Below are 21,834 nucleotides of genomic sequence, written 5' to 3'. Positions count from 1 at the left end.
TGTTGTCTCTGACCCTGTGGGGGTGTTGGCCAGTGGAGGCAGTGGGAGGTGACCTTGAGGCAGAGGGAGTTGTGCAGGAGGGCAGTCTGCACAAAACCCAGGGGCCAGAATTGCCTCGCAGAAGGAGGCCAGGGTCAGCCTGGCTGCAGGCGGCGGGAGGCTGGAGAGATGGCTGAACCACGCTAGACCCTCTGTCGGCCAGGCCTGGTGCCTGCTCTCCTGGGCCTGGCCTAGCAGAGCTTTCCTCGCTCAGTCCCCACCTCCCTGCTTTCTCCCTGGGAACAGACCCTCCCAGCAGTGTTGGCCCCTGTGTGTCCTGGAGAGAAGCCAGATCTTCATTCTCCTCCAGGTTGGCTGTGTGACCTCCCCAGCTCACTCCTGCACTCTGGGCCCTCTGGGCTCTGAAACACTGGAATTGCAAGAGCTGATTTCTGGGCACCTGCTTTCAGCTTCTCTGATCTAATTCTTGCAGCTTAAATTGCTTCCTGAGCTGACCCTGCTGGAAACCCACAGTGCTAATGACTCTCCTTGGTGACTGTGTGCCAGAAGCCCAGGAACTGGCTCCCCAGGCTCTCCCTTCTCTCAGGCCTCCAAGGCTGGGAGGGTGGGTGGAAGAGGGCAGAGCTATTGGCCTCCCTGGGCAGAAGGGCAGCCAGAGAGGTTAAGTGGTTGGCCTGAGCTCACACAGCAGCGAGAGAGTGAGTCCAGTATGGATGTGGGGGCAGAAGACAAAGTGGCTGTGGGTGCAGAGCAGGGGACAAACCAGCTCTCAGCCCCCTCGGCCGGGGAGGATGATGGGCCCTTCCTGCCCTCTCTGCTGTCCGTCCATGTCCACACTCACCTCCCATTCTCACCTCCTTCCCTTCCGGTTCCTCCCTTCCCTATAGAATACCCTCATCTTTTCCTTCCCGTGAGGCCCAGCTCAGCCAGGGTGTGTGTGGGGAGAGCCCTGCACAGGCCGGTGCTCAGCCATCCTTCTGAGTGGCAGAGCCATGGGGCAAGGTGGAGGCACCAGAGTTGGAGGATCTGGGTTTGAGTACAGACTCCGCCATGGGAACCTGGGCAAGTCACCTCACCTCACTGAGTCTAAGTTCTCTTTTGTGAAAAATGGAAACAATGTGCCTGCCCAGCACTGTTTGCAAATAATAGGCACTAACCTGTAGCCAAGTGGTTTGCACATTGTAGAGAAATGGAGTCTCTCTTGGGAATGAGAGGTGGTTTGGCCGCTTCTCTGTCGTTCTTCCCGTCTGGCCAGCTTGGCAGTTTCCTCAGCCTTTGGTAGATGACAATGGCATCTTGTAGTTATTGAAGCAGCTTGGTTCTCATTGTAGAGATGGGAAAATGGGGCTCAGAGAGGTCAAACGATTTGTTCAAGTTCATCCATCAGGTGAGTGGTGCAGCTGGGATTGGCACCCACATCAATCTTGGTCTCAAACTTCACTCCAGAAACCAGCCTACTTTGCCTCAGTTTTCCTCAGGGCTGGGCTGAGGAATTGTGGCCTGTAGAGTGGAGTTGCAGTGTTGCCTCGGGCAAGCCCCAGGAGGAATAGATGCAGGGGGGGTGGAGCTCCTCTGCGGCCTGATGCAGTCTGAAGGAGGGCTGGCATAGATGGGTGGTCATTCGGGTGCTTTTCTGTCTGAGCACCTGTCAGTGACCAAAGTGACAGGCCCTGCTGGCTGCTCCCCCACCCCTCCCCTCCCCTCCCGGAGGTCTTCCCTGACCATGTCAGTCTAGTCTGCGTCCCTTGCACTTGATCAGCACATTGGTTTAAGTAAGGTTCAGGGTGCTGGGCCAGGCCCACCTGGGCCCCAGGGAATGAAGGGAGAATTAAGGAGCCATGAGCCTGCTTTCTACAGAATTGGAGACATTTATTCCAGAGGTGTGGTGAGGAAGACAGAGTGCTGGAGGGAGAAGAGACAGACAGGATGGCTGTGGAGGATGGCTGAGGGGCACCTGGGACAAGGTTTTCCTACACTAGGCAGAAATGCACCACCCTCGGCTGGAGGTGAGGGTCCAGAGGAGAGACCTGGAGACGTATGCTGCCACTTTCCTGTGGGTGTGACACCAGCCAGAGAGGGGCTGGGTTGTCTACTGGTCTGATTCAGTCCAGGGAAGTCTAGGGCAGGCTGGTTAACCAAAGGAAGGGAGCGGGAGGCGGATGCGGCCGGGCCAGCTCTGGTGCTGTTGGCCTGCTGGGCTGGGATCACCTCTAAGCATCCGAGACGAGAGAATCCAGGCTGTGGAGTCAGGCCATTTGGATCCTATCTTGGCTCCCCGCATACCCGCTGTGTGACCTTGGGAGGCCGGTGCCCCTCTCTGAGCCTCCTCTCCTTGCCTGTCTGATGGGGATGATGATGTGCACGTCACAGGGCTGCTGGAAGGGGAGCCCAGGAGAACGGTGCCCAGCAGGACTCCAGGTTTTCAGTGAGTGATGGTCTTGCCTTCCTGTCCCCCAGGTGTTTCCGCCTCCCCTCGCTGGGCCCGCGACCACCATGTTCTCGTGCGTGAAGCCGTATGACGACCAGAACTACTCGGCCCTGAAGCGGGCCTGTCTGCGCAAGAAGGTGCTCTTCGAGGACCCGCACTTCCCCGCCACCGACGACTCGCTCTACTATAAGGGCACCCCAGGGCCCGCCGTCAGGTGGAAGCGGCCCAAGGTCAGTGTCTGTCCTGCTGGAGCTGGGTCAAGCAGGCGCAGGCCTGTCATGGTGTTCAGGGATGTTGGGTGGCCGGGAGGAGTCATCCCAGGGCCCCCGGCTGCCGAGACAGTGGAGGGGCCGATGCCGGGCGCCCTTGCGGTGGGACGTGACCTGCACGGGGAGCCCTCGCTCCCTCTTGGGCCTCAGCTTCCTCACAGGGAAAACGGGGCAGTAACCTCTGCCCTGCCACCTCCCTCCCAGGGTCATTTTGGGGATAAAAATGAAGTAATGTGGATGTGACCGTTTTTCAGTAAAATGGAGAGTGACATTCAAGCATAAGGAATTTACTTTCCTGATTATTATCGTAATGATTTTCAAATAGCCATTTGCTGCATAAATGAAAAGTGTTTATGATGATTAATCAGTAATAATAGTAGTAAAAAATAATAGTTCCTACCTCACAGGGTTGTTGTGAGGATTAAAAGAGGAAATGCATGAAGAGGGCTGGCACAGAGCCTGTCGCCCAACTTAGGGAGCCATTACCGTGAGTGTCGCTAATGATGAATTGTGTGGCATCAAGTGAGCCGCTCCCCTGCCCTGGCCTTGGGCCCTGAGGCTAGATTGTGTCACACAGAAGTGTTTGGCCTCCTGCTGTGATTTCACCCTCTTCAACTTTGATTGCTGGGTGTAAGGGTGGGCTGGGGAGGGGGTCTGCTGCTTGTGTCTGTGGGTCCTGTAGAGTGGGTGTCCCTGGGGGCCTGGGGGAGGGCCAGGATGCTGGAGGCCATCGCCCTGGGCCCATCTCCAGTCTCCACGGCTGTGCTGATGGGACATTAGTGTGGGAGCCCGTGCTGACGCTCAGGGCCTGGAGGAGGCTGGGACTCCCACCATCCAATAATCGAAGAAGGCGTCTCAGAGCTGAAGGGTGAGGAGGCTTTTGCAAGAAGGGCTGTGCAGGAGGAGGCACAGAGTGAAGAAAGACGTTCCCACTTGAAACCCTCAAGCTCATCTAGGAAATGGCAGTGCAGCTGGAGCATGTGGCACGTGGTACAGAGTGAGGCTGGAGAGGAGGCCCAGCGTGTCCTGGGGCCGGCAGGTCTGGGCCGAGGCTGACGTGCCAGGCCAGGGTGCTCAGCCCTTGCTCCGAGGGCAGTGGGAGCCATCGAAGGCAAGGTTTTCAGCAGCATGTGACAGGGTCAGATTTGCATTTTACAAAATTCCTTCTGGCTCCCTGGACTTCTGGGGATAATGAAATTTCATTTTCTAGTTCCTCTCCTAGGCTATGATCTCAAGTCCCTTCCAACTGAAAAATCCTGTGTATTTTCTTGGACTGGGATTCTTGAGATGTAGAGAAACAGGCAAGTGGGGAAGGCACATGCCTCAGGTCACCCAGTAAGCCGCTGGCAGAGGCAGTCTAGGACCCAGGAGTCCTGCCTCTCCTGGCTCTGCCTCCCTGACACTAGATAAAGGTCCTGGTACTTTGACCTCAGCCCCATGAGCTGCAATAGAATCTCTGACCACTACACTGGTTCTCCAGATCTCCCAGGAGCCTCCTAGCCTGGCCACAAGATTTCTGCCTCTCAGGCCTCCGCTCTCCCACGCCTTCCTCTCTCTTTGTCAAGAGGGTGGGGAAGGAGGCCAGCCTCAAAGGGCCTTTGTGTGGCCTTGGGTCGGGGGAGGAGGGTGGACACTTGAGCTCTTTGCCCTCTTCTCATTCCTCCCCCCTGCTGCCCCCATCCTGACCCTCTCCTGCCCTCTGGCCATCACTCAGACTGTTAGGAAGGAGGCTGGTGAGGCCTGGTTGGGGCAGGCAGGGCTTGGTGCAGAGAGAGGACGGAATGCCAGGCTGGCTAGCTCACCATTCCCCTGCTGTGTGACCTGGTGGAGTCACCTGCCCTCTCTGAGCCCCTTTCCTTGCAGGTTCAGGGGTCCTGCCCTGCCTCCAGTCCTTCATTGCCTTCCTCGCTGGGCACTGCCCAGTGCTCTGCCCTTCCTAGACTGGCTGAAGAGGAGGAGCCAAGCTGCCCCTGTCTTGGATGTGGAGGAGGGTGACAGATGGCGTGCTGAGGGAGACAGCTGGGTGGAGCCCACAGTGCAGCAGTAGGGGAGATCAGTTCTCGGTCAGAGGCAGTTCACGGCCAGCACAGGCTGAACCGTGTTGGGTAGGGATGTGAGACTGTGTAGACCAGGGTGTGGTGATGGTCCTTGTCACTGCGTGGATTTAAATCACCATGGGTGTAGGCAGTGCCTGTGGGTGAGGGCAGGCCCGAGTGACAGGAGGGCTCCCCTCTCCATTGAGAGGATGGGAGGTTGTGAGCAGGGTGTCAAGTTCATCTTGGTTCAGGGGTGTGGTGGGCCCAGCCTAGGGGCTGATCGTTAACTCCCAGCTGCTTGGCCCTTGGCCAGCGAGATGAAACTTTGGCCTGAGACAGACGTGTTTCTGTGTTCCACTTCCTCGGCCCTGTGACCGAATGTTTACAAATAGGGCAGAAAGCCAACATTTTCTACAGCGCAGGGAAGCCCTTCCTCATTCCCATCCTCACTCCAGCTCCTCTTTAAGTTGGTCACAGTTACTGTGGCCTCTGTGATCTTGGAGGATCTCCTCAGCCAGCCTCCCTGCCATCCTTCCTCCCAAATATAATGAGGAGGCTGGTTTTTGAGCCAGGTGGAGTGGGCTCCAGCCTTGGCCCTACCTAACTGGAGGTGTGACTTTGAACAAGCCACTCCCACCCTCTGTGGCCTCAATTTCCTCATCTGTACATGGGGAGAGTAATTCTTGCTGATCATGGTTTCTGGGGGTTGAAGTGACTTGAGGTATCTGTGATGTCAGACGTGGGAGGCAGGTGACAATCTTTAGTTCCCCTCCCTTGCCCACCTTCTCCTTGTGTGCCCTCTGTTGGAGACCCAGAACCAGCCCTGCCTGGGACATCCCATCTCTTATTTACTCTGCAGTTGGGACCAGGCCTGGTCTTCTTCAGTCCCCACCACTGGCTCACTGTTTTTTGCTCTTTCCAGTGCAGTAGGCACCTGCTGGCCTCTCCCACGGGCCTGGCCAGGGAGATAAGAAGAGAATGGGGACTGTCAACAAAGCCTGGGAGTTCAGGGAATCCCAAGGGTGTGGACAGGAGCCACCTTCCTTCTCTCTTGGGCCCAGGGCCATAGTAGGGCCTGCCATCCCTCTGGGGTAGTGTCCCCCCATCCAGCACCCTGCCTCCTCCATACCAGGCCTAGAGGTCCTTTGGTAGAACGCAGAAGGGAAAAGTAGGGGTCCTACGAACAGATGTCGGTTTTGGAACCTCCCAGAATTCTATCAAGGCAGCCTGACGGTCCCAGCCCCATCCCCTGGGGCTCATGCTCATCCAGTGGTTGAACATTAGTCCCCTCTGTGCTGCGACACAGCCAATTTGCACCAAGGCCTGGCAACACCCAGCCTTCTGGGCCTCTGCCCTGCCCAGGAATGATCCTCTTCCAGGCATATATTCAGAGATAGAGTTCAGTGGGGTCAGGGAAGGCTTCTTGGAGGAGGTGGACTTGAAGGGTGGGGGTTGCCATGGGAGGCGATAGGGGGTAGGGGTGGGGGGAAGCGAGTCTGTTGCAGAGGGGGCGGGCCACAGGCTTTACCTCCTGAGAACGCTGCCCTTCTTTCCAGTCCCAGGCAGAGGTCCCTCTTCCCTCCTGGGCCTCAGTTTCCCAGTTGCCTGTTGGTTCCTTCTGTGATCTTAGATTCTAGGAGGGAGGTGACTGGGATACAGGTGGATGGACAAGGGGGGGGGAGGAGGCTGTGCAGGTGCAGTGGATGGGTGTGTGTCCTGTACCCGCTGCCCTGCTGTGTTCCTGTTTGCGCACCGGGACTGGAAACCTGAATTTCCTGTTGTGCCACAGAGGGAGGGGAGTTACATGGGCAGTGACCTGCATCTGGTGGAGCTGGTCTAACAGGCTGGGAGGGGCCGAGGAGGTGAGAGGTGACCACAGGTGCAAAAGGCCGTGCCCTAGAGGCGTGTTGACCAGAGGAGTGGTCACGCCCCAGCCCTCAGGGACGGGTCACAGCAGGCCCCCACCCAGTCCAGTCCTGTGAGACACTGTCCTCCCTTCCTCCCAGGGATCCTATCTGTAGCCCCAGGGGAAGCTGCCAAGCCCGGCTAATCCTGGAGGTGGGCAGAGTCAGCTCTGCCCTGGAGCACACAGGCTAGTGCAGAAGCCCCAAAGGCACACCCGGCGTGGACAGTGATGGAACGGAGCATAGGGGCCAGGTGCGCAGAGGAGGACCATTTCCTAGGCAGCATCTGTCTCGAGGGTATGGCTGGACCCCACCTTAGGGGACATTTGGAGTCTCCATTCCCCCCCTGAGCCTCCCTCTCCATGCCTCTCCGTGCCTGCTCTGCCAGAGCCACTGTCTTCAGGCAGCATCTGATTTCTCTCTGGGCTCCTGCTGTAAGAGCTCTCTTAGAGGGTCAGGGTCTGACCTGCTATGGCTCCTCCTTCTCAAGGGCCCTGCCTGTGGGCAAGTACCTTCCCTGACTCACTCTGTGGCCCATGTCCAGCCAATGGCCAAAGAAAGGTGGCAGGACAAACACTGGTCCTGAGAAGCCTGGCCCATGGTGGTGGGTTGAGGGCCTGAGTATTCCCTGACCCCTTGGTCTCATTGCTTTATAGCAAGACCCCCTAAGCTGGGCTTAGGACAGGTGCAGGGGGACAGTTGTAGGAAGGGTGACTTTGTCACCCGTAAAACCTAAACACCTGGAGGCTCTGGAGCCAGACTTCCTGAGTTTGAATCTCAGCTCACCTCTTCCTGTGTGGCCCTGGACAAGTGACTTAACCTCTCTGTGCGTTGGTTTCTTCATCTGTAAAAAGGGGCTGCTAACAGTACCTATCTCACAGGTTGGTTTTGCACAGTCCCTAGCACATAGCAGGTCCCAGTCATTGTGAGCTGTTTTTCTGTGAGTGTTCCTTTAGAGGCATCTTAAGGTAGCCTCTGGATTCCAGGGCAGACCCTAGGTGCCACCAACTTCAAGTGCTTTCTTTCGGTTAGAGCTGGTGAACCTGAGCCTCTCCCAGCAGTGGGAATACACCAGGGGCCACCTCTTGTCTTCTCCCTCCCAGGCTGCCCAGTTGCCCCCAAGGTCCCTGCAAGTCACGGCAATAGAACCCAGGAGTCCAGACTCCTGAGCTCAGCCTCTCTCGGTCCCTCTTTCGAGTGCTGGGGAAGTGTATGGGGCCGGAGCCCTATTCAGAGGGTCAGGGCCAGGCTGGGATGGTTGGATCTGCCCCACACGTCTGCCCTGACAGTGTTGTTTGTGGGGAAGAGAGCCCTGATTGGGAGCCCAGCAGACCGGAGTTCTGTCCCATCGGTCTACGTTGTTGCCTTGTGACCACGGCCATCACTGCCCCTTCCTGGGCTCAGCTTCCTCTGTGGAATGCAGGTGTTGTGTCTCTGTTGCAGGGCCCTGGTTAGGAGGATCTGGACTGGAGAGGCACCTCGGAGTCATCTCCCGCTGCAGTTCTTGGTGATGCCAGGTGGCAGGCCGTAGCACAATGTGGCCAGACACTGAAGCCCTCCTCTCACCCCATCCTGCCTGCCCTCCCAGGCCTCAGAGAGGCAGATGCTAAGTCATAGCTCCCTCTGGCTCAGAAGGCTGGGCTGGGTGTGTGCCAGGCCTGGGAGATAAGATAAGGAGGGCAGCAGCGAGGGAGGGCAGCAGCGAGGGAGGGCAGGCGCTTCTTCCTGCCTGTGCTTCCTGAGAGTGTAGCCTTGGGGACAGGATGAGAGCAGATGGCTGCACTGAGTTTCTGTGACCTAAAGAGATATTACCAAGACTGTGCTCTGGGGAAGCTGCCCTGCAGCTTGGCCCTGGGTCACCCTGCAGTCCCAAGTGGAAGGAGGGGTCAGGTCTCAGAAGCTGCTCATGTCCTCTGGAGAGTTAATGGCCCTTTCTCTGGACCTTGAAAATGAAAACATTTGTTTTCCTGGCAGTGGGGGCAGCAGGAGTCCTAAAACCTTAGTGAGAACTGAGGGCTCTTTGTCCCATTTCTCCCACTGAGTGCTCCGCCTCCATGATCTGTGGAGTTCTTACACAGCCCTGCAGGATAACAACCTGTCTTCTTTGCACAGGTGAGGAAATGGAGGCACAGAGAGGTTGAGCCACTGGCCCAAAGTTGCACAGCCAGTAAATGGGGAGCAAGAATTCAAGTTCCGGCTTCCTGGCTCTGCTGCCCTCTGCTGGCCACCTGCGTCTCTGTTGTGATTGAACTAGCTCAGGAGCACCTGCTGAGGTGGAGGCAGGCGAGGAGGCCTGTTGCCATCGCGCTGTGTGGCTAGGCGTGCTATTCAGCCTCTCATCTGTGAAACGCGCATATTGCCCACCTCTCAGCACCACGGAGAGATTTGATCGTGGTGCCAGAAGGATGCCTGGTGCATGGAAGGCATGTCTCAGTGGCTGCCTTCCCCACCCCGTTGTACCCCCCCTTGGAGGGCATTTACTCCCTCTCAGCTCTGTGGCGTGAAGGTGCTGATGGGAGAGGAGGAGAGCCTGGGGTGGACCTCCTGGACACAGGTGACACATGCATGCCCCAGGCAGAGACATGGACTGGGCAGGGGAAAGGGAACACCCTCATGCCCAGCCCTGCCCCAGCCCAGCCCGTTGGGCCCACATCAGGCACAGACAGGGCACTCAGGGAGCTCTGTGGGTGTCTGCTCAGCCCTGCTTCCTGGGCTGTGCCAGACACTCTCTGCTGCCCTGCAAAGATCTAACCAGCCCCTCGGCTCAGGCCTGGGGGTGGGATGTACAGCTGTGGTGAGGCTGGGCGAGCGAACCCCTCCAGGTTGCATGTCGTGGTGCTACAGCCACCCATGTGGGTCTGGGCTTAGCTTCCTGGCACCTGCAAATTCACACACTCTCATTCTCTTTGGGTCAGGCCCTGGGCTTGGCACTTTGCGTACACTGATTCCTCACAAAGTCGAAATTATTCTTTCTGCCTTATGGATGAGAAAGCCGAGGCTCCGAGCTCACCAGATTGCAGAATGAGCAGCTGGAATTCAGTCACCAGTCTGAAGCCAAAGCACATGTTTTTCTCACTCCACAGCACTGCCACAGGGTGGGGGGGCTTTTAGGGAGAAAGCTCCCAAAGCACGAAGAGGTGGAAATCCCAGAGGGCAGCTGGAGCCCACCCAGGCTGGCTACCTCTCCACAGCAGAGCAGAGGGCCTCCAGAAATAGGAAGGGCTGGGCTAAGAGCTGCTGGGGTGGGCATGAATCATATCCCTGCCCAGTGGCCGCCCCACCTGGTTCCCTGGCCATGTCCCAGGGAGCAGCCCCTCTGTGTGCCTGCCTGTCTCCATGGAGAATCAAAAAGGAGTTTCTGCACGCCTCGGGCATTTGCTTGCTAAGTGCCTTTGAGAATTCGCTGCCACTCTCTGAACTTCCATTCCTCATCCATACAATGGGATAACAACTCCTACTCCTCAGGCAATGTGAGGGTCAGATGAGACAGCACGAGGAAGAGCCACACAGGGCCTGGCCCGCCAGCTTCCCGCTATCCCCTCACGCTGTGCTCATCATGTGTGATTTTGGTGCTTTTCTCATCCCTGCACACCCACCCCACTGCAGGAGGGCTGGCCGGGGTGGGCACTGCAGGGCTGTGAGAGAGTGAAGGGAACTGAGTTCTTGTTGATCAGGGAGGAGCAGAGGCCAGGAGGAAGGTGGCAGCCCAGGGTCCAGTGCCCTCACATCCCTTACAGTGTTCGCTCACTGTCAGACCTTTGGCAGAAGAGTGTCTCCGGCTAGGGAAGGGGACAGGGCATTCCAGGCGGGAGCTGGGGGAGGCTGGATTGTGGGGGGAGGTGGGTGGGTCTCCACTCTGACAGTGAGGTCTCCTTTCTGCCGTGGGTGGGCATCCTGTGCGCCTCGGCTCCTCATGTTCTCCCCTCACCATCTCTGTAGGACATCTGCGAGGACCCCCGCCTCTTTGTGGATGGCATCAGCTCCCATGACCTTCACCAGGGCCAGGTGGGCAACTGCTGGTTTGTGGCAGCCTGCTCGTCACTCGCCTCCCGTGAGTCGCTGTGGCAAAAGGTGAGGCCAGGGGTGGGGTGGGTGGGTGGGATGCTGGGGAATGTTAATGCAGCCTGCAGCCCTCACTGCCAGACAGGTGTAGCCTGAACATGGCAGATGAGACTTTCGAAAACCTTTGTCAGGGATGAGTGGAGGCAACACCAGGGCCCCTGGTACTGGCCCAACGTCAGAATTGCCTCCCCTCACCTGCCAGCTGCGGATCCCCTGGAGCAGGTGCTGGGAATCTGTGTAGCTCCCAAGGCTACTCTGATGTGCCCCCTCCCCACTGTTGGGGGCCCATAGTGTCCCTGGAGCCACTTAGCAGAATACACACCTATGAAATGTGGAAGCTGCCTGCATCATGTTCACTAAGGGGGCTCAGGAGACCCCTGCCAGTAAACTGCTGTGTGAACTTGGGCCCGTTGCTGTCCTTCTCTGGGCCTCACTTTTCCCAGTTGTTTTGCAGAGGTGGTCCAGACGATGCCCAGCTTTGTGATCCCTGGTTCCAAGCTGCTGGTGTTCTGGACCAGGGCCAAAGAGTTTGTTGGAAAGAATGGGCTCTGGTCCTGCCAATTCGTTGTCCTCCGGCAGCACTTGGCAGTGTGGCCTTTAAATCCAATGCTCAGAGCTCCCCTTGTGGGTAGGCAGGAGGGGGGTGTGGAGGTTGGAGTGAAGGCTAGAGCCTGGCTCTCTGAATTATGGCAGAGATTGCAATGGAGACAAGGGGCACCCCTCCTGGCAAACATGAGCCGTTGCCCTTTGCCATCTGTATTAGTCCGTTTTGTGTTGCTATAACAGAATTACCTGAGACTGGGTAATTTATGAAGAACAGAGGTTTATTTGGCTTACAATTCTAGAACAGCTGCATCTGGCACGGGCCTCAAGCTACTTCTATTCATTGCAGAAAGCAGCAGGCAGCTGGCAGGTACAAGCAAATCACATGGCAAGAGGAAGCAAGAGAGAGAGAGAGGAGGTGCCAGGGTCCTGTAAACAACCAGCTCTAGCGGGAACTAATAGAGTGCGAACTCACTCATTAATCCCTCCTCCCCCAGGGAGAGCATTAATCCATTCATGAGGGATCCACCCCCATGACTCAATCAGTTTTCAACACTGCCACACTGGATATCAAATTTCCACATGAGTTTTGAAGGGGACAACACATCCAAACTCCATCACCATCTCTGCCCTTCCTGCTCTCCCTAAGAAGGGGCTGGCAGGGGGCTGAAGAGCACAGGGCATCTGAGTCTCCCAGGCTTGGGTTTGAGCCCCAGCTTCTCCATTTGGTAGCTTTGTAACTGGCTTCAGGTAACACATCTGCAAAATCAGGATAATCAGTGTAGCTGTCTTTTGGGAAGCTGTGAGGGTGAAACAAGCTATCGTATTGAAAGTGCTTTGTGCCGCATGGTGTTTAGCAAATGGGGGCTGCGATTACCAGCATTATAATTGATTTTTACAGAGCATAGGGGTGTTCCTGTGCAACAGGACACAAGCAGCAGAGGGAGTGTTCCCTCGTCCTCTGAGGCGTCCTTCAGCCGTTAGAGGGAGCTGTGCCCTCAGCCGAGGCTGGGCCTGTGGTAGGCGGTCTGTTTGCATGTCTTCTGAACAAGGGTGACCAGGGTGGGCATCTGTGGGGCCTGGCCCCTGGTGGTCCTGTGAGGGTAGGGGCAGATGCATGCATCGAGGCCTCGGGGGCTCAGCACAGGCCACTGCTGTGCCTGGGTGTTTGTGGGACGTCTGAGCTGGGAGGGCCTCAGAGAGCCACATGTGGCATCATTTCACTCATGGGCCTCAGGCCCAGAGAGGTTTGGGGCCCCGAGCTGTTCTCTTGGTGTAGGGCTGGTCACCTCCAGCCTCCAGGCTACAACCCCCTTCTCTGAGCCCAGAGCACCGTCCCCCTGCCTCGGAGCCCCACCTCCAGCTAGGTCAGGGCTCAGCCTAGGGCTGGTGGTGGCACACGGGAATTCTGCAGCCCTCACCTCTTGCCCTGCCCTGTAATTGCCTGTTTGTCTTGGCATCTCTCCTCTTGAGGTGAGCTCCCCACACGCCGAGCTGGCCCAGCTTATATCTTCCTGGTGAGCCCAGGAGGGACCTGGTGTAGAGAAGGCTTAGGAAAGCTTCAGGAATGGAGCTCCTCCTCAAACTGTTGGACCCAGCTACTGACCAGCAGCACCACAGCCAGCCTTGCTGCCCCAGACCTCACAGGGCCAGGCCTGACTTCACTGTGTCCTCTCCTGGGGAACAGGTTGTCTGGTCATTTGTAGGGAGGAGCCTCAGCTTGCTGTGCATCCTGTGTGGTCCCCTGGTGCAGCTCCCCATCCACTGAGTAGAAGAAATGGCCCAGGACTGGCAGGCAGGAGGCCTGTCATTGATGCTGTGCAACCTTGGGCAGGCCTGTGTTTCTCTGCATGCTGAAGGTTCCTCCTGCAGGGTGTCGGGGCACCTGGCCCGGGTGGTCTTGGAGGCAGCCAGGGCCAGGAGGCTGATCTCCAGTAGCATGGGTCCCCGGGGAGGCTGGGGCAGGGCTAGGTGCTCTAGGCTAACTGCATTTCCTCCTGTGCTGCTGTGGTGACAGCCCCTGGGTCCCGGAAGGAGGCACAGGGCTCTGGGGAGCTCATTACTGTGCCTTACCTCCCTCCTGTCCCTGCTGACTGCACCCTGTTTGTTGCCACTCCTCAGTTTCTGGGCCTGTTGCCCCTCAGGGCCTCCCTAGCCCAACCTTGTTTTCTCCATGGAAGGGCAGTGTCGGGGAGGTTCTCAGCCCGAGCTGCACCCCTGCTCCCCCCACCCAGCCTCACACTCTGGGGATGCTGAGCCTCAGATAGGGGCGCATCACATCCTTGACACACATGCCCCCTCCTCCAGGAAGCCCCCCTTTACCCCTGGTCCTGAGGTAGCCTGGGGCCAATGTGCACAGGACTCGAAGCCAGCCAGACCTAGGTTTGATTCTGGCTGGGTCGCTTGCTAGTTGTGTGACCTCAGGCAGGCCACATTTCTTCTCTTGCCCTCAGCGTAAACCTGACCTTTCCAGCCCCCAGGTTGTGGGAGGATTAAAGGTGCCGAGGAGGACAAGGCCTTGGCATTTAGTGACGCTCGTTAGGTCCTCTCCCCGCCCCCTCCTCTGGGCTCCCCACCTACTTCTCTTTCTGTCAGGCCACCTCTTGGCAGCAGGCCAGGGCAGTGGAATTCAGGTGACCAAGTTTTGTGAACCTGAAGTCAGGATGTGATAGCAAGATGGAGCATCTGCCAGCAGGCCTGGCCGGGCTTGTCCGAAGCCAGACCCAAGGTCCAAGGTGAGCTCGTCTGCCCTGGAGCCTGAGCTCAGGGACAAGCCTGAGGCTTGCTCTGAGCCACAGTGTGCCTGGCCCTGGGCTGGGCCCAAGCCCAGATGGAGTCAGTCAGGCCAGAGGAAAGCAAGTGCCTGGACTTCCACAGGACCGAGTGCTGGATGCGGGCAGTCCTGGGGCGGGGCCTGGGGAGCACGGGGTGGCAGGGCCTGGCTATCTTTTAGTTCCATTTAAAAATGTTTCCCACCCTCTCCCTGCCCTTGTTATAGAAGCAGTTCATGCTCTTTAAGTGTGTAGCAAGCCACTCACCGCGTGTTAATTGAGCACCAACTATGCCCTGAGCACTATAGTAGGGACCAGGGACAGAAGATGTGAAAAAGTACAACAAAGTACGAAGTCACTTAAGGTTTTCATTACTCAGAAACAACCAGTGTTAAGCGTTTTTTATATTTCCTTCTAGTCTTTTTTCCATTTGGGATTAAAGAGGTTTTTGTTTGTTTTGTTTTATTGTCTTTTATATACATTTTTGCAACCACATATGCAAGTTTGGAGCTTGCTTTCTCCTCTGTATTCATTCCTATGACCAGGCTTTTGGCGGGTCGTCCCGAATTGTCTCATGGCTGGTCTATGGACATCAGTGGACCCAGACCCCCTACAGCCTCCTGCCTCCATCCTGCCCCCTCGGCCACAGGCTCAGTACATCCCCCTCCTCCTGCTCCCCTCCCCCTTTCCCTCTGGCCTTCCCCTGGCTCCCAACCCTGCCCTCCTGCCCTGTCTGTGAGACCCAAGCCCTGATCACAGCACTCTCCACCTTCAGCCCCTGGCTGAGGAGACCAGGCCCTCCCCAGGGGTCCTCATCAGTGTCCCTGGATCCTCATCAGTGGAGGCTGACCCGCCTGAATCCCTCAGGATCCAGAGACAGGGAATCCTCTTCCCCTAGTGCTGCTTCCAGACCACGACCTCTCTGTGCAGCGCCTGGCTCTAGCATGCTATTTGGCTTCCCACCCTCAGCCCACTCTACTGCCCTCCCTTGCCAACCAGCTGCCTGGCCTGTCACCCAGGCATGAAGGGCTTGGCACCTCCAGCTTCCCAGCCCTTTCCACCCCAAGTACTGCTGTATCCCGGGGATTACTCTGTCTGTGTGGCTCATACCTTGTCCCTTCCCCTCCCCACCATTGTCCTGGTCTTAGTTCTTGGTTTCATCTCCGTCAGCCTTCACCTTCAGCCACCTCTGTCACTTGCTCCCATAGCCACAGCCTGGGCCTAGAACTGATGTCCCTGGAGGTCTTCAATCAAAACATCTGACCTGACCTTCCAAGCATCTTGCTCACTCCCCAGCTCCAACATACACCTGCCTAGTGCCCGTGTGCTCTCTCCCCACCTGCCCACCTTCATCTAGTTGTCCTTGGCTTTCAGCCCTGTGGTCCACCGCATCAGCTGTTCTCTTGTCTGTGCTATTCATTCATTCATTCATTCATATATTCACAAGCATTTCTGAAGGGCTCTGTGTGGTGGGCCCTGTGCTGGGTGTTGGCTTAGCGTGATGAACAAGACAGACATGGTCCCTGCCCTCTCAGGGCTTACGGTCTAGTGGGGTGGGAGAGGCATCACAAACAAAAACTGAGCAGACACACAAATGAAAAGCAAAATTTAGTGCTGGGAAGGATAGAAAGAGCTCCTCCTGATGGAGGAAGGAGAAGCCCCCAGCTGTAGCTCCTCACCAAGTTGTTCACCTTGGGAATTGCTGCCAAAGGCCCACGGAACTGACCCCAGTGCTTGAGGTGTTTTGACAGGACCAGGTGCTCTGTCTATCTTGTGCCCCCCTCTGTTCACGTAGCCCAAGATCTCATGGGTTTACTTGGCCTCTATCTAGCAATTGACTGTGCTTGTGGTCCCCTAGACCCGTCCGATTGTTTTCAGTTGTTACGCCTTGGCCTGTGCCTCTGCCCTCTTTTCTGTGTCTGGCATATAGTGGCAGTGGCCCCTGTCCCCCACTCCACTCCCAACTACACTCACATGCTCCTGTTCTTTTACTTGCCCACATATAATAGCTGAGCTCCTGGTTCAGCACCTTGGGCACTGGGATTATAGATGTTTGCCAGATTTTTCCTCAGCCTCAAGTCTCCTGGGGAAAACTGAGGTTTATTAGAGGTAGAATAAGTGGTGGGATTTTAATAGAAGTGAAACCTGGTCATGTGGCTGCCATGGTGCAGGGCTGAGTCAGGGCCAGCAAGCCAGAATCATGTAGGTCTGTGATTCTCAAAGCATAGTCCCTGGACTGGCAGCATGAGTGTCACCTGGGGGGTTGTTAGAAATGCAAATCCTTGGGCCTCATCAGCAACCTAATAAATCGAGAACTGCAAATGGGCCCAGCTATCCTTGTTTTAAGTCCTGCAGATGATTCTGATGCTCACTAAAGTTTGAGAACCACGGGTCTAGCTGAGCGATGATGGTGGCTGGGCTGGGTCCTGATGGTGGGAATGGAGGGGAAGGTTCCCAGGGTATTTGGGAAGCAGAATCGACAGGCCTTGGTGACTGGATGTGGAAGACTGGGGGTGAGGGGCGGTCAAGGACGGCTCCAGGGTTTGGCTTGGGTGACTTCAGATCTCAAGTCAGGTGAGCCCTCTCTAGTCCTTGTTCCCCCCACCCCCTCCTGGGGGTCTTCCAGCCTCTCCCTGTGCACCTCCAGTGAGCGCAGCCCCCCCCCCATTACCGCCCTTATGAAGTGCTCTCTTCTGCACAAACAAGCCAGCTCCCAGCCCATCTGTGGTAGTCAGGGCGGTTGCCACAGCAATTGACATCAGCGATGTGCTCCCGGAGGAGACTGTCACCCTCCTGGCTGCCCGCGGTGCCCGCATTACCACTTCTGCCAGGAGTGGAGAGGAGACAGTAGGGGACTTCCACTCCTCACACCCCATTTGAGAACTGGGTGGGGCTGGGAAGGGCCAGTGGCAAAAAGGGGAGTGGAGGTGGGGAGGGCGGAAAGGTGGGCAGGGCCCCTCCTTGGCGGCTCTTCTTTTGGCACCGGAGGCCCCAGCCCACTTGGCTCCTCGACGTTGGCACAGCAGCAACACGTGGGCCATGGCGGAGGACAGGCCACAGCAGCTACAGCTGGAAATGCCGCTGGTCCTGGACGAGAGCCTGACCAAGCAGATGCGGCTGCGTGTGGAGAGCCTGAAGCTGCGAGGGGAGAAGCGCCCTGATGGTGAGAAGCTGCTGCGGCCGGCCGAGGCCGTGTACCGCATCGACTTCAGCCAGCAGCAGAGGCTGCAGTTTGAGCGCTGGACCGTCGTGCTGGACACGCCGGGCAAGGTCACTATCACGGGCACCTCGCAGAACTGGACGCCTGACCTCACCAACCTCATGACGCGCCAGCTGCTGGACCCCGCCGCTATCTTCTGGCGCAAGGAGGACTCGGAAGCCATGGACTGCAATGAGGCTGACGCCCAGGAGTTCGGGGAGCGCCTGTCCGATCTGGCCAAGATCCGCAAGGTCATGTACTTCCTCATCACCTTTGGCGAGGGGGTGGAGCCCGCCAACCTCAAGGCCTCTGTGGTTTTTAACCAGCTCTGAGGACAGCTGCTTGCTGTGGTCCTCCCTGTCACCCACCTGCCCTGTCCCTTGCCCATACCTCCTCCCCCAGGTGTGTTTTGGGGACATTCTTCTAACTGCTCAACCTGTCCTCGGCTTGGCCAGAGGCCCCCCGAGTCCCACATCCTTCCTCCTCTCCTCTTCCCTGGTGCCAGCACCCGGCCCACAAGAGGAAGATTCCAAGGCTCTGTAGTCTAGAAGCTGGACTGGCTGCTGCTGCTGCTACATAGATGGTGGAGGCCTGGTTGGGGCTAGTGTGGGCAGCTGGGGAGGCCATGGCATCTGCCTTCTCTCTGCTTCACTGTTGGAGAGAGACAGACACAGACAGAGTTCCAGGAACCAGCCATCGGCTTCCTCCATTGACAGGCCCAAGACAGCAGGAGTGGCCCCCTCAGGGAATCCAGCAAGCAGGCATTTGCTGCCCACATGGCCACAATGCCCACGTCCGGAGTTCAACACCCAGCCTGAGGACCCAGGAAGGCGCCGCTCCCGGCACAGGCTGGTGTGGTCCTACGATGCTTCGAGGGCCCTCAGGATATGGGGCAGGGCTGCTGCAGGGGCTGACTTGGGCAGTAGAGAGTGGCTGGCACCCTGGAGGCTGTGCAGGCCCAGCTCTGGCTCTTCTGGAAATGACTTCAGGAGTAGAGAGGTGAAGGGAGAAGTGTACAAAGTCACATAGAGATCTACCTATTGACATATATTGAGAAAGAACATGTTATATTCATATGGATATATTCTAGAGATCTATACCTGCCCTCTGAACAAGTCCAATTTTAGATTATGTTGTATGATTGCCCCTGATTCCAGGGTGGCTCCCAGCAGGGGCTTGGTCTGGGTGACCTGGGGTGGGGCTTCCTGACGTAGAAGACTTTGAGGTTCATAAGTGAAGTGGGGAGAGGTTTTGTAAAGGGGTTTCTCTCTGCCTAGGGGAAGATGGAAAGAGGGGGTTCAGGGCCCCGGAGCTGGAGACAGTGGATTCTCTGGGGCTCAGGTGTCCATGCTGGGATTCAGGCTTTTTCAGCTCACTGGTCAGGAAAGGTGGGTGTTTCATCCACATCTGTTGGCATTTCTTGGGCTTTTTTAGTGGAGCTGAGGATCAGGTCGGGGGAGGCCTAGTGGTGTTATGATGGCTGATGGTCAGAAGCAGGCTGAAGACAGCAATGGTGTGACAGCAGAACACTGACCTCTGAGGTCATCATGTGCAACCTACTCACCAGACAGAGAAACTGAGGCACAGCTATCAGCAGATTTAGTTCCCACCCCAACTCATTCCCGTTCACATTGCACAGACCCAGAGAGCCCCCCCCTTGGAGGGAGAGGCCTGACCTGCTGCCTGGCATCAGCAGGTGTCCCAACACCCTGTCTCAAGGTCAGCCCTATGTTTTGTCCCTGGCCAGTCAGAGACATGCTGAGGACATTTCCCCTCATGAAGCAGAGCCATCGAGGGAACTCAGGACCCCGGGAACAGATGCCCTGAGAGTCGAGGGTCAGAACCATCCCCAGTGGCCGGGCTGCTGCGAGGGCGAGCCCACACCTCGGAGCTGTGTGTGTTGGGGTCGATATTCTGTAGGTGGGAGATCACCTGTGGTGTGAGCTCTCTCCTTTCTAATTCACAGTCTGGGGCCTGTTCTGGAACAAGCTTGTAGAAGCCCTGGCCATTGCCTGCCTTGTTCTCCACTGACTACTTGGGGAGGCAAGACCCCTGGCCAGTGGCCCTTCTGCCTCTTTGCTTGACTTCTCCCTGCAGCTCTGGGGACCCTATTGGTCAAGACTGCCTGTCCCTCTGCACCTCCCATCTGCCCGATGGCCTGAGTGCCTCTGCTGTGCCCACCACATGTCCCTAATAAAGCCTGTGTGCCCTTACCTGGTGGTATACAGTCTGTCACAATGAGCACTCCTCCTCTGCAGGGACTGTCTCATCCCATGCTCTCACAGCCCTAAGTACTCTCTTTTCCCATACTCCCTACCCACCTCCCAGGAGCTTTCAGGGATGAGGCTCAGAAAAGTCGGGTGACTGGTCAAAGTCTTACATCAGGATTGGGTTTAACTGAGTCTCCTGATGCCTAGCCAGGAACCAACCCCCCGATTGTTTCCTCCGAGACCAACCTCTATATGGGTGTAGAGAGAGCCGTGCTGAGGCCATGGGAGGTGCAGTCCGGGCTCTGCTCCTGAGGGGTAGGGCAGGGCTGTGTCAGTCCTGTGCCTGGGTTTAGTCTGGTCTCTGTCACCAATTTGCTGTTTGTCCTCAGGCAGCCCCTCATCCTCTCCCAGTCTCAGGCTTTCCAGAGGAAACCTGATCTGTGCAGTCCATTCCAGCCCCACCCTTCTGGGATTATCCAACCCATGAGTGGATAAGACTGATTGGCATTGATGCAGCCACAGGTCATGTCACCTTAGTGCCCCACTTGATCCTTCTCACAGCTCTGTCCCCTTGTCATCACTCTCAAACTCTCTCATTTTGGACAGGGACAACTGAGGCCCAGAAGAGGAGGCCTCCTGCCCATGTCACAGAGGACATGGGGGTGTTGGATGTGGGGTGTGGGTGGATCAAGCTCTGGGCCTGTGGACCTTTGATGCCATGACTCTGGCCCCCTGGGATGGGCCAGGGTGATGTCCCCCACCCCACTTGAGAGCCCAGGCTCAGGCTAGGCTGGCTTCCCTCCCAGAGACTGAGATCAAGCCCCGCGTCAGGGACTACACTTGTGGTTTTGCTTGGGGATGACCCCTGTTTCAAAATGCCCCCTGTTTTAGTCCGTTTTGTGTTGCTATAACAAATAACCTGAGACTGGGTAGTTTATAAAGGAAAGAGGTTTATTTGGCTTACAGTTCTGGGACAGCTGCATCTGGCATGGGCTTCAGGCTGCTTCTACTCATGGTGGAAAGTGGCAGGCAGCCGGCGGGTACAGGCAGATCACATGGTGAGAGGAAGCGAGAGAGAGGAAGAGAGAGAGGAAGCAAGAGAGAGAGAGAGAGAGAGTGGGGGGGTGCCAGGGTCTTTTCAAGTAACGAGCTCTCGCGGGAACTAATAGAACGAGAACTCACTCATTAATCCCCCCTCCCCCAGGGAGAGCACTAATCCATTCATGAGGGATCCGCCCCCATGACTCAATCAGCTTCCAACACTGCCACATTGGAGATCAAATTTCCACATGAGTTTTGGAGGGAACAACACATCCAAACTCCATCACCCTCTCTCCAGGTCTGACAGCCCTTTTCCTCCTCCACCCCAGAACAGCCATTGCCGCCAAGTCCTTTCCCCCTGCACACTCTTCCCAGCATACAGAGGGCTCTCCCCCGGCCCTGCACACCTCCCCTATCTGAGGCGTCTCTTCCCCCACATACCCCTCCCCAAGCTTGCCTGCCAGCCTCTGCCTCCAGCCACTCTTGGAGATGCTGGGAGATTGGGGGAATTGAGACAGAGGAATCCAGCCCTCTGCCCCCTAGGATAGCTGTAGAGGCCTGGCTCTGTCCCCAGAGTACAGGGAATGGGAAATGACCCCTTTTCCATGGAAACCATGAAAAAGCAGAAGATGAAGGAACAGATTTGCCATTTTCTGCGTTTCTGCCGCCCAGAGAGGCAGTGTGTGTAGTGGTGAGGGCCCCGGCCCCATTCCGCCACCAGCCGGCTGTGTGACCCCGGGCAACCTCTTTGAGCCTGTCTCCTCATCTGTCAGGTGGGGCTAACAGCAGTGTCTCCCTCACACGGTGGCTGTGAAGACGAAATGAGTTCATTATGAAGCTCTTGAGCTCCACAAAGCTGGCATATGGCACCCCCTCCTTTTTTACCGTCCTAGTCACCGTAGAAACATGGTCTCACTGATTTTTGAGTTTTTCTGAGAGGAGGGGGTTTGGGGAACCTGTTTACTAAGGAGGCGTTAGTGAGTCGCCTGAGGCGACACAGCAGGCCAGTGCCTCTGGCAGCAGGTGGAGTGGGGTGGGGGTGGGTGGGTGCCAAGCCTGGCTCTGTGGTTCCAGAGCGTGGTAGTCGGTGGTTGGGGAGTAGGGGAGTGCTTTCTCCTCCACCGCCTTCACCAGGCCCAGAAGGGCCCACTGAGGGAAGCTTTGGCCCTCACATTATGGCTGGAGAGCCAGAGGCCTCAGGAAGGGGGCCCTGCGCATGTCTCTCCTGCCCTGTCAACAGGAATCACTGCGGCTCCTTGCAGTGTGTCAGCGTCCTGGTCTCCGGGTATGAGCAGAGCCCAGTTCTTGGGTCTGGGTGGGAGTCTCCAGGAAAAACCCAGGGTGCCTCCCAGAGCCAGGGCACTAGGGGTG

General features: G+C 57.0%; 2 protein-coding genes across 2 annotated transcripts in view; both read left to right on the top strand.

The window, feature by feature from the left end:
* Positions 1-2,460: 2,460 nt before the first annotated feature.
* CAPN5 (calpain 5) overlaps positions 2,461-21,834 on the top strand; it is a 38,551-nt gene continuing 19,177 nt past the window's right edge. The window contains exons 1-2 of the mRNA XM_008571934.1: positions 2,461-2,658; positions 10,577-10,708. Of these exons, the coding sequence (XP_008570156.1) occupies positions 2,494-2,658; positions 10,577-10,708 (297 nt within the window). The 5' untranslated portion in view covers positions 2,461-2,493. The remainder of the gene's footprint in view (positions 2,659-10,576; positions 10,709-21,834) is intronic.
* On the top strand, positions 17,053-17,544 carry OMP (olfactory marker protein). Its single transcript, XM_008571933.1, has one exon. It carries the CDS (start codon positions 17,053-17,055, stop codon positions 17,542-17,544), a length of 492 nt encoding a protein of 163 aa, XP_008570155.1.

The sequence above is a fragment of the Galeopterus variegatus genome, unplaced genomic scaffold (assembly GCF_000696425.1).
Source record: "Galeopterus variegatus unplaced genomic scaffold, G_variegatus-3.0.2 Scaffold736, whole genome shotgun sequence".
In the NCBI taxonomy this organism is placed as follows: domain Eukaryota; kingdom Metazoa; phylum Chordata; class Mammalia; order Dermoptera; family Cynocephalidae; genus Galeopterus; species Galeopterus variegatus.
This window is presented reverse-complemented; position numbering and strand designations above follow the sequence as displayed.

Coding starts and splice junctions, on each gene's coding strand:
- OMP (XM_008571933.1), top strand. CDS start 17,053: ATGGCGGAGGACAGGCCACAGCAGCTACAGCTGGAAATGCCGCTGGTC.